The 12,705-nt window shown below is 41.7% G+C and overlaps 1 protein-coding gene across 2 annotated transcripts in view; it reads right to left on the reverse strand.

Annotated features, from left to right (window-relative positions):
• Window positions 1-598: 598 nt before the first annotated feature.
• The window catches only part of RPS6KA3 (ribosomal protein S6 kinase A3), a 112,286-nt gene continuing 100,179 nt past the window's right edge, over window positions 599-12,705 (reverse strand). For both annotated transcript variants that reach the window (XM_073667495.1, XM_073667496.1), the window contains 6 exons: window positions 11,788-11,946; window positions 10,896-11,057; window positions 9,230-9,306; window positions 7,787-7,904; window positions 4,261-4,401; window positions 599-2,187 (listed from right to left, as the gene is read on the reverse strand). In XM_073667495.1, the coding sequence (XP_073523596.1) occupies window positions 2,062-2,187; window positions 4,261-4,401; window positions 7,787-7,904; window positions 9,230-9,306; window positions 10,896-11,057; window positions 11,788-11,946 (783 nt within the window). In that variant the 3' untranslated portion in view covers window positions 599-2,061. The remainder of the gene's footprint in view (window positions 2,188-4,260; window positions 4,402-7,786; window positions 7,905-9,229; window positions 9,307-10,895; window positions 11,058-11,787; window positions 11,947-12,705) is intronic.

Genomic DNA, 12,705 nt, shown 5'->3' on the forward strand with positions numbered 1-12,705 from the left:
ATAAAGCACATCATTTTCATGAGAGAAAACTCATCCGTTATACAACACAGTCTAATTAAAAGGAATCTCACACCAGGTTTTTGCCACCTAATCTGAGAACACCAGAATGTAGAGACAAATATCCTGATTCCAGCGATGTGTCACTTATTGGCGTGTAGTTTTGATATTCAGAATTCCTACTGATAAAGCAGTAATTTTATCACTGGTGGGCTAGTATTGCTGCCAGGTAGTCCTACATATTCATGAGTTCTGTATAACCATGCCCCAACCACTGATTGGCAGCTTTCTGTGTACACTATGCATAGGCAGAAAGCTGCCAATCAGTGGTGTGGACGGGGTTATACACAGCTCAACATTCAGAGAACTGCTAGATCTGCAGCAGAGAAAACTATGATTTTATCAAAACTGCAGCACTGGAATCAGGGTCTCTACCCCTACATCACGCTGCTCTCACATGGTGTAGCAAAAATAAACAAACCTGGTGACAGATTCACTTCAAGAAGAATTTCGCCTCTCCAGACATTTACTTTGCAGTGATAAAGAAAAATAAATCTAAATGCCAAAATGAGTTAAAAAAAATAAATCACATATTGGTGTGTCACGTAAAAAATAATATATATCTTAAGCTCAAAACTGCTTGGAGGGGGGAGGAAGATGAGAAGAAAAAAATGGAACAATAGAAGGAAAGTCCGTCACCACTGCCACTGATTAAATCCGTGTTTCCACAGGCTGCAGAAATAAGTTAGGTTTCAGCTCAGTATTTCATCCGCAGACGGCTCCGGTGGCCATACGATCATACCACAGTTCATTGGAAAGGCTTGTAGACATGAGCAACTTTTGATTTTAGGACAAAATAGAAAATCAATGGACGCTTACTTGTTCTATTGCTTGCTTATAATACAATGCGGAAGTGCAGTAAAATAAGAGAAGGTCTCTCCCTCAGCGGCTTTATCAGCGGGCAGGAAAGCTGAGGGCCCTGCACACTCCATGGCTAGAGTAGGAGTTTACGTGAAGGTCATCATTGCTCATGTATATATATGGAGTAGGCTATCTGTATGGCGGTCTGCACAGGAATGCTTACATCACAGATAACCTACAAGAAGCTAACCAGCTCCGTATAAATGATGCTGCGATCACAACTGAGGCAAGGCTTACTTGATTTGATAAGAGCTAATGCTTGGACTAAGTTTTAGAATGAAGGTAGGGGAGCTTGATCCTGGCTTTGTTGAGCTTCATGGCATTTAAACCCAACATGAACAAGTACTACAAAAAAAGGCAGTAAAGCATGGATCTAGCAGGATAATGGTGCACGTAGGCTGTGCATGAGATATCAAGTACTGCTGCCGTAGTCATTTGTGCTGTCAGTGTGCCGGCCAATCAATACCATTGACTGTCTTCAGAGGAACAGGCTCATGTTCTCCGGTAAGTGTTACATTCAGACGCAGTGACATCGCTGCACTTTCCGAGGACACACTGCCACTCCTGTGGGCGTCTCAGAACGTACAGGACAACATTGTGAAACCAATGCAAGGCATAAGAGCAACGGAATAGAAAATCATAAAACAGAGGTAAATTCGAGCACAGTAAGAAATCAGGCAACGACTGAAACATAGAAAATAGCCATGAAATAAGCTGACACATCTGCATGGCACGAAGGACGAGCATTTAAGGAACACAGCTTTGAAATCACATAAGTGCTGAAAATAAAGAGTATCTACATCCCACTGAGATGGACGACGAAAAACTTTCCCTATGAAGAAATATTGGTTGCCATTGCTTCAGTGTATTCTTCATGCCAGGGAGGAGGGATGTCTTATTGCTCCGCATTGTTGGAGGACCAGCCGTTCACTTGTATCATATCACAGACTGGCCATTTGAGTCAGTAAGGTACGAGGGTTGCCATCAACCAGGTAAAGAAGGAACAGACAAAAAGCAGCAGCATTGATGGTGATCCGGCAGAGAGCAGGTGCCTGCCAGAGGGTCTCTTTTTGATATGTGCTATCTCTGTTGGCTTGGGTTTGTGCTGTGGATCTTCAGCTCTAGCACTCTGTAGACAGACGTTCACAGGGCGGTGGAGGTAATCTTCTTTATACCTCGCCTTTGGGCGAGAGTGGAGCGACCAACAGGTTCCAGCACTGGAGACAATGGATTGAGGTTCAAAGCAGAGTATGTCGCGGCCATAGCTCCCTATAGGGGACAGAGAACATGTCAGTATAGACACATGAAATGGGGGACTTTTCAGACATAGGGCAAATATAACAATACAATAGGGACAAATATCAGAGCCGATTACCCTTATGTACTCATTGTGTATGTGTACATGCTGGCTGATGAATGGGTGTTTCTGGGCTTAGAAAGGATAGATGATGTATCAGTGCACTCACTCGTGTAAGTCGTATGCTCAATAACAGAAAACAACCCATCTGTGATAGCGTGTTACCCGTACACAGGGCTACAGAACAAGACCACTTGATATTTTACTAGTCAGGAGACACAGGAACGTACAGAAAGATTAGACACATAAGCCACCACATACTAAGAGTTATGGACAGGGCCAAAGCCAGATTATACAAACATATAGTTTTGTGCATTAACACAAGGTTTTCAGCAGGGTGTCCTATTCACATTATTTATTTACTATGGCATTTAACACCTGGATGTCACAGCACATAAGACCAACAGTGCAATGAAGCAGGACAGCGACACTAGTCTGTACTGCAGAGTACTCTGTCCTGTTCATCACCCCTTGTACAATGACGAAACGTGAGCTGGGGCTTCAACTATTCACATTCAATCCTGTGTCCGCCATAGTGACAGTGCAACATTACAAGACTGAAAGAAATCGTGGCTGCAGATCCTCACTGCAGTATTCGGGTGCAGCAGCCATCACACCGGAGATCATAAAGGTCTGCCCGCGTCTCCTGCAAGCTGTGACGGATACTCACAAGTAATAGCTGGAACACATTCAGGTTTTGGTGAAAGATACTGATAACATAGAGCTAAAACGATAGAACTATATACCCCTCTTGTTCATATTCAACCCTTTGAGAACCTGGACAATTTTTTTGTTCTTGCACGCTCTATTTTCCCTCCCCTTCTTCTAATAGCCATAACTTTTTTACAGTTCAGTCGACACCAGTTTTTTTTGGGGGTGGGGGGCAGAATTGTAATTTTGAATAACGCCATTCATTTTACCAAACCATGCACTGAAATAAATACCAAGTGGGGTGACATGTTAAACACCCGCCCCCGCAATTCTGCCATTTTTTGTGCAGTAAAAAATAAGACAATATAATGCTCTAGATCATTATGGTTATGGGAGATATATATATAGATATATATATATATATATATATATATATATATATATATATATATATATATATATATATATATATATATATAAATTCATATTTTGAACAGACTTTTAGAAACAAGATCTTTAACTTTTTTTTATTTCTTTGGAGAAAGGGGTGGAGACAATTTAACCTTTTTTTTAAAAATGTATTTTTTGAAATATTGATTTTTCATTTTCAGGGAACTTGAACCTGTGATCGATTAGTGCAATTGCGCTTTTCCTAGGAAGTCCAGTCTTTGTCTGAGCTTCACAGCACAAAAGAGCTAAGATTGCAGCTATTTGGGCCTTCAGCAGGTCCCCAGCTGCCAAGGAAACACAGATTGCGGTGCGGCCATTTAAATGCTGCTGACAATGATTTACCGTGGTTAACAGTAGTGATCGAAGCTCGCTCCAGACGCCGCTCTTCGTGACAGATTATAACTATGTAACAACTGGCATCGGCCACTTATGAAGTGGGCTCAGCTTCTGAGCCCACTCCACACACCCTCAGCGGTCTATGATGAACGTCACAGGTAGTTAAGTATTTAAATATATTTCCGAGCCAGTTTATATTTTTATATCACTATGGACACCCCTCTTTTATTAAAAGGGTCTCCCAAAAATAAGTCGCAGGAAAGTTACGCTATTGGGATTCCCAAATGCGCTGTAATTGTGGCAAAGTGTCTTCATTTTCGCCGCAGTACCCCCACAGGGAAAATAAAGCATAACAAAGTTATCAGTCCTAGGTCCTCTCGATGGAGAAACACTATCTGCACCAGCTATTAAAAAAAGATCTTGAATTGGAAGCTCTCTATAAACTTTGCTCTTCATTGTGAGACCAATTAGAAATCAGTCCTGTACATACAAGAGTCCTACAAGCATTCTCCATCATACATAAGACACTTATACGCGGTCTTCCTTACCTTTACTAGGTGAGGAGCATCCTGGCGGTTGAGCTGGAACTGAGGCAGCTGGTCACAGTGCACGATCCAGGGATGCTTTAGTACCTGGGCTGCTGTTAATCTTTGATGTGGATCCACGTGAAGCATTTTTGACACCAAATCCTAATAAAGCATAAATCAATCTTTCAGTTCAACATTCACAACCTGGATAGATGCAGGCAAGAATACTACTACAGCAAAGCAAAACATCATAACCTAATGCACACCCAATTGTAAGTGAAACTTGATTGCTACAATATACAAATTAAAGATAATTTGTCAGCAGGTTTTTGCTGCCTCATCTGAGAGAAGCATGATGTAGGCAAAGAAGGTGAATCCAATGATGTATCACTTAGATCACTAGGTGCAGCTGTGGCGCCCCTGACGGTTCGACCGCCACAGGAATGCGGTACTTCTTTAATGGAGTGTGGTGTTCCTCCTCTGAGGTAAGCCCAGTGCGATGGTTGTGACCTAACCTTTTGCATCCAACACCACACTTCTCCACCAGAGGGAGCTAGTATGAACTAGGTGCTGCTCCCCTGGTTACGGGGAGACTGGGGAACACAAAGTAGTAGGAACCAGTTAGTGGGTGTGGTTGTAGGAACAACTAGATAGTGACACTTTAGATTTCATATTTAATAGAATGCCATCTTTGATCTTGGTCCGTCCGTTCTTCTGTCTAGCCTTTGCTAGTCTGTTGGCTGTCACTGTGCTGTCAAAATACTGTGTGTAATGTGACTTCCCTCTGGGAGCGCAGATCCTGTGTGGGCCTGCACTGGCATGGGACACAGCCCTTGTACCCCGATCTTTGGGACAAGAGGTAGGTTGCAGACAAGGAATGTCTCAACCCGGCCGAGGACCAGGATCAAGAAGGCCCGGGAGCTTTAGAGTGTGGCTCCCTAGCAAATGGGTCCCGGGGAGGATGCAGACTGAGCGGAGCACGCCACCTGTCCTCGCCTACCTGATCTATTCAGAGGGATTCCGGCTGCAAGAGGGATACCGGCCCCTGACCTCATACTCTACGTCCAGGACAGGAAAGCCCGGTTAGGCCCTGAGGATCCCACCGGGCGTCGGATGGAGAGGAATTGCCACCCGAGCCATACACCTGAGAGGAGCTCAGAGGGAGACCCGGCCTATCTACACACACACAGACGGGAAAGGGTGAAGTCTGTAGTGCAGGAACACACTGGTGCAGGGTCGCTACTGAACACTGAACTTCCTCTGAGGTAGTCGGACCGCCGTCCCTGGTGGCCGCAGGACTCCGCGGGGAGCAGGGAGTCGCCTTCCCGCTAACATCTCTGAGTGAGTAAAGCTTTGGAAGTTCACCCCTATGGCCTCCGGACTGTTCATTACGCGCCATACCACGCGACGCGGTGCCCGTACTCTCCCGAGCTACTGCTACCCCCCTTCATCCTGTTTGCCTGCCCTGAGGCCAAGCTCCGCCTGTGGGGAGCAGTGAGAACTTTAGCCGCCACGACACCGGGCCTCGGCGGACTGCAGCGGTGCTGGTGGCCCTTCACCAGACACCACAGGTGGTGTAGTCGTTAATCAGCCACTCATCCCGGACAAGCCCACACCATCTCTTTCTAATGTGACGGCCCTGAGCACGGGTCGGGCCCGGGCCACGGCTGCTTCCCAACTCTTCAACACAGGCCCCAACACTGAGTTCCCCAACACCCAGGGTAAAACACGGGCTTTCTGAGTAGAGGCATCACACAGCCGTTCTGACAAGATCAAAGTTCTTAATTTTGGCATAAATCAAAGCTGAGAAAGCTAACCCTGCCCCGACCAGGCTCTGTATGTATGTAGTCTATAAACAGTGAGCGGCTTATCACAGGAAGGGGCACACAGCAGGTGATAAAACCTTCATTGTAAATAAAGAACAGCACACAGCCTGACATGCCACACATCAAATCTGTGTTTTAACCCCTACCTCAAGTGATCTTCAATTACAGAGCAAAAACCTGCTGACAGATTCCCTTTAAAAAAATATATAGAGACTGTAAAAACATCCACAAATGTTAAGAACACTTAAAAAGCCACATTTAAGCCTAAAGATTCCAGGCTGTAAGCTTGTGTCCGAACTGCTCCATACAGCGCGCATCTGTTCTAAGGTTAAGCTTGAGATGACCGCTGCAGTAATTCAGAACAGCTGGATGTTTTGCACCTCCCATACTTCACATTGTTGCCTATAGGTGCACTCGCTGCACCCATAAAAGACAGGTAAATACAGTTCAATTTAGTATACATCCTATATATACTCTGTGAGAGGGATGTCATTTTAGCCTAGACAAAGTTGCAATGATACACGTGGGGCCGCTTGATACAGAATTCCCACCTTCACCCCACCCTTATTCTTGAAGAATACTTTATTTATGACCATGTATGTCTGATATGTATACATGTGTTTATGGTTCCATCTGTTTACTAGTATTGGTGTTTTAGATCTGAGGGCAGTTTGTGAATACATAGAGGGCAATGCACAGGCAGGGCAGTTTGGATATAAGCTGACACCCTGGAGTCCTTAGATTCAGGTGTATTTTTAATGGGAATGTGTCATTAGGTTTTTGCTATGCCATCTGAGAGCAGCATAATGTAAGGGCAGAGACCCTGATTCCAGTGAAGTACTATTTACTGTGCTGCTAGCTGCAGTCTTGATAAAATCACCATCTTATCTCCTGCAGGTCAACCAGTTCTCTAACCCTGTTCCCACCACTGATTGCCAGCTTTTTGCCAATGCACATTGTACACAGAAAGCGGTCAATCAATCAGTGGTGTGAGCAGGGTTACACAGAGCTCATGAATATGGAGGACTACATCGCAGCAGGTTTACTAGTCCTCTAGTGATATTGTCCTGCTGATAAAACGGATCAAAATAACAGCAAGCAGTCCAGTAAGTGACATCACTGGAATCAGGGTCTACAATAAGCTGCTCTCAGACTAGGTGGCAAAAACTGGTTACAAATTTGCTTTCAGAGTTTTTAATATCTGTAATAAAAAGGTTTTATGGTGTTCATATTTTGCTTGTATATACCAATTGTATGCACCAATAAAGAGGATATGCAGTCATCTATAATGTGATGCTTCTCTGTAGTAATATGCACTGGTCTTCCTTTTACACATTAGTAGCACTCCTTTATTTTATACACTCTATGTTTTTAGTAAAAATTCCTTCACATTTGCATAACACGGATCCCTTAAACCGTGTTACCAGCCTCAGAGGTGTAAAAATAGAAATAAGTAGAAAATGTTGTGAACACCTATTGAGAATTTCATATTCTTTGTGCCCCCCTTACTGAGCGGCACACAAGCAGTGCATTAGCTTATTGCTTGCAAAGAAGCCATAGGGAATTTCTGTCTGATAATAGGAGAATAATTATTATACGAATACTGAACACACAAGAATAAAAAACTATATGCACATAAAGTACACAAAAAAAAAGCAACAAACAGGATTATATTTGCTATGAATGCAATTGATTTATCAAAAGATGGAGAGAGAACGGACCTTAGCAATATCGGAAACTGAATTCCAGTAACCACCACTTAGAGAGAACTTTCCGCTACCTATCCTTGCTAATATTTCTTCAGGAGTATCATCAGGTCCATTTGCGAAAGGTGTATATCTGCAAATCAATACAAGCAGTACATTTATTACTTATTCCTAGTGCTTATGTGGCACCAACATATTCTGCAGCGCTTTACAGAGATTATTCACTGTCAGTAGTGGAGCTCAGCATCCCCATTAGTATGTCAGTGGAGTGAGAGGAAATTGGGGTATGAAACCCATGCAAACAAGGGGAGAACATGGAAAAAATATCGGCGGATGATAATGAAAAGAGAATCAAAAGGTTGGTGGCTAATTTCCCAAAGGATTTACATAAAGCACTGCTACATGTTTTGGATTTAACCTCTTCTCAACATCCGCCAGGAGCGGGCTCACAGGCTGAGCCCGAGCCATGCCCAGCGGATAATTGTGTGCCATAGCCCATCATCTGTCTTTAAAAGACGCGAGTGGAGTGGAGCTCCGCCTGCAACGGTTAACCCGTTAAATGCCACTGTCGATTTGCGACAGCAAGATTAACAGTGCTAAGCATCAACGCACAAAAAAAAGCTTCAAAAATAAGAAAAAAAATTAAATAAAATTCAAAATCACCCGTTTTTGCCCACAAAAAAAAAAAAGATATAAAAAAATAAATAAAAAAAGCTATATGTGGTGTTGTCGTGTCCATAAAAGTTCAATCAAAATCTAAAAATAAAAAAATATCTAAAAATTTCAAATGCCAAATTGCAATTTTTTTGGTCGCCGCTCCAAATGCTGTGAAAACATACAGTAAGAAAAGATCAAAATGTCAGATCCATCTCAAAATGGTATCAATAAAAACGTCCCAACGCACAAAAAAACAAGCCCTTCCATAGTTTCATCACATGAAAACATTACTTGTCTTGGAAAACGATGAGACAATGACCATTTTTATTCTTTTTTTTTTTTAAATAAAGTTCTGTTTTTTTTTCCCCACTAATAAAAAAATAAATAAATCTGGACAAAGTTTGGCATTGCCATAATAGTACTGACCTGGACATTCATGGTGCTAGCTCATTTGTACCACAATGTATTCCCAAAATACACAGAATTGTGTTTTATTTGCAATTGCAACATACTTGGAATACTTTCCTGTTTTACAGTGCACTATGTGGTAAAATTAATCACATCATTGAAACGTACAACTCGTCTCTATATATCTATATCTATCTATATCTATATAAAAATGGAGGAAAAAAAAAGCTCTCATACGTCTTCCTGGGCAGAAGAATAAAGTTATGGCTCCTGGAAGAGGACAAGGAAAAAATGAAAAAGCAAAAATGGAAATTGGCCATGTTGAAGAAGGGGTTAATACTTGCTACTATGCAACTAAATATCATTATTCATCAGGTATAGACTCCCACTCACCCAGTGAGCATAGTATAGAGGAGGACGCCCAGGCTCCAAATATCACACGCAGCATCATAACCCTGACGCTTTAAAACCTGGAATCCCAAGAGAAGAGTAAATATCTCTGCAGATACATTCAGCCATGATTTAGTCATTTCATATATTGTACGAATATTATAACATCATTAACTAGGAAGAAAGAAACCAATCACAAAATAAAGCCGTTCACCTCTTCTATATGAAGGCTCTTATAATGAGAAAGGTTAATAAGAGATTTGCACATTTCTACTTGGATTCTGCTGCACTTTCTGGCATCTTCTAAAAGCTCCCTTAGGGCATGTCTGACCAGCTGCTCCTCTTGTGACTTCTGCTGTTTATAGTAGAGGCCTGGGAGCGGCATCATTTTTCTTTATGGATTGCCATGCTTTTTACACTTTACATATATTATTTATAAAAACGAACAAAAAAAAAAGAACTAATAGGGGGGTTTTCCGGGACAGCAATACAGATAGCAGCATATCCTTATTAATATTAATTCTCTTTGTTATATGCATTGTAAAAAAAAATTGAGGATTTTTTTTTTTTATCTTTTATATCATGAACTTTATATATATATATTTTTAATAATCTTGCAAGTTTCACACTGAGCACTGTTTTTTTTTTATTGGACTTCTACTTTGTTGTTTCAAGAAGATTTTTCAGCAAGGCTTCATGTTATCAGGGGCAGGATTACAATGACAGGCATCATCTCTCTACACAGCTGTAGCTGCTTTGAGCTCAGTTCATTGTGGCTATGTACATGTGTTGTTTCCTTAAACCAAAATCTCAGTTTAAAAAAGCCTAAGTAGCCAGTGTGAAAATTGCAAGATTTCTATTTTTAATACAGACTGATCAGGAGAAAACTAAAATATTGTAAACATTTGAAAAAAAAAATCTTTCTGTGAACATAATTAAGCAAAAGAGAATTTTCTGATGGCAGCCTATTTTTACAGAAGCCACAGCATACTGTAGGTGGCACAGCTCCAGACATTGCGTTGTGGCTATAAATGGTACTGCAGGCTCTCTCCAGTGCAAGTGTATGGGAGGAAGCTTGCAGCAACATTTATGGGTAGTACACAGGCCTGCCTCTCCTTCAATCAACTGATCGATGGTGGTGGTGTCAGAAGTAGGACCACACCTGACATTGATGACTGATCACAAAGATAAGTCATCAATAATAACCTCATGGAAAACACTTATTCTGCGTGATATCCGAGTTGGATGGCCCCTTTAAAAAAAAGTTTCTTTGAGCTGAGGTTGTAGGGTGCTGTGTTATACACTGATTAGTGTATAACACAGCACCCTACCACTAAACCAAAAGAGAACTTCATGTAATGAACATTTCCATGCCTCTCATCACAAGTGTTTCCCAGAGGTGAAAATGGCTTAAAAAATTTTAGAATGAAATTTTTTTAAATTTTTTTATATGGACTCGATCTTTGTTCAAGTGAATTGAGCAAAATATGATGCAAAGTACAGAAAAGCTGGAGATGATGAAGATGTTTCCATCTCAGACAAGCAGAGCAGCACAATCAAAATGCAACCAAAATAGTGGCGCTATTAGAGTGCGGTCTTCTTGAGGGGAGATGTCGGGGATTACACTAAACGGCAGCACGTTTCTATAACACAACTAGTAGACAATTACCTCCGGAGCAACAAAGTTAGCAGTGTAGCAAGGAGTCATCAGCAAACCATTTTCTGCCCTGAGTTGCTTTGCAAACCCAAAGTCACAGATTCTAATAGACTCCGGATTTCCAGACTCGTCCACATATAGAATATTGCTGGGTTTTAAATCTCTGTGGACCACCTGCCAAAAACAAAGGGACATTGTAAGAGCTTACATTTATTGAGCCCATAGCTAAAAAACTGAGCCATTGTGATGAATCTGATATGCTACTCTCGTATGCAAAGTCAGAAGTGCGGCTGGCGGACAGGGGAATTTATTAGTCCTTTCTTTATATTTTACATTAAAAAAGGTGCACCAATAACGGCAAGTGTGAATCCAGCATTGGTTTAAACTGAAACTGCAATTGGAAAGAAACAGAAGAAAAAAAATCTAGAAAGCAAAGTGATTTGCAGGACCCTGGTCCTGCGATCTTTATATCCACCCTGGTGTCCCCCACAACAAAAAAGTAAATAAAGCGCTTGAGAGATTTTATGAAATGCGGCACAAAACTGCCTGGCGCTGCAGAGCTAAAATTCAGATTCATTTATGGATTTAATCCTCCATAGTGCAAAGGGTGAAATCTGCACAGAAGCAATACACTGATAAATATGGCACATCTCTCATTATAGCGCACCATGTTTTCAGCCCCATTAGTATGTGACCCCCATGTTCCCGCTGACCGTGCAAGCCGCACATTTTACCACTCCACGCTAAGAATCTTATCAAGTCTTATAGCTGATCATAAACCTACCACGCTTATTTGAACTTAAAGCCATAAAGTAGCCACAGGGATGGATTAAGCGAACCATTAAAAGCAATGTCTGACAAATCTTCATGGAAAATTCATTACACTCATGCTTCTTTTCCTTACCCACTGTGAATGGAGGTATTCTACGGTTTTGGTTATAGTGTGCAGCACGGCACTGGCTTCCCTTTCTGAGAAGAACTTCTGCCGCAGGATTTTGTCTAAAAGTTCCCCTCCTTTCATTAGCTCTGTTACTAAATACACATACTTTCCATCATCGTACACCTGCAACACACGACAATATATTAGTACATCTTTCACATTAACAGCTTCTGAACTCAGTAAGTATGGGAGGACAATCTATCAGACGCTGAACATAATCATTGTGGAAGTGACTAGTCTACCTGCACCTCACTAGGGGAGAAGCTCATTAAAAGCTCCCTACTTTCTTTCACATGGGGACAAAAAATCAGTTTGTTGTCCCAGAGTAATTATACAAGCCCTCATATGCAGTTATATAGACGTAAAGGGAATCTGTCAATAGGTTTTTGCTACCCCATCGAAGATCAGCACAACGTAGAGGCAGAGACTGTGATTCCAGTGATGTATCACTTACTGCAGTTTTGATTAAAAACAAATGGCTGCTTTCTGTGTACACTGTGCATAGGCAGAAAGCTGCCAATCAGTGGTGGGGGCGTGGTTGGACTACCTGACCAAGTAGTCCTCTAATGAATCTCCTGCTGATAAGACAGGGATTTTATCAAAACTACCCTAAGCAGCCCAGTAATTGACACAACTGGAGTCAGGGTCTCTGTCCCTACAGTATGCCATTCACAGATTAAGTAACAAAAACCTGGTGACAGATTCCCTTTAAAGATCAGAGACCCAATAATCATTATTATTTCACGTTTTACATCTGTTACATGGCAACTTATGATGTAATAATGTATACCATTACCAAACAGAACCTTCTAATGGTTATAAGTCACTTACAAAGACATGATACAATCTATTTGAGGCTTCTAGAAAGAACAGTAGTACTCT

This window comes from Phyllobates terribilis, unplaced genomic scaffold (genome assembly GCF_046119375.1).
Source record: "Phyllobates terribilis strain yellow unplaced genomic scaffold, ASM4611937v1 Scaffold_2__4_contigs__length_985480577, whole genome shotgun sequence".
Lineage (NCBI taxonomy): Eukaryota > Metazoa > Chordata > Amphibia > Anura > Dendrobatidae > Phyllobates > Phyllobates terribilis.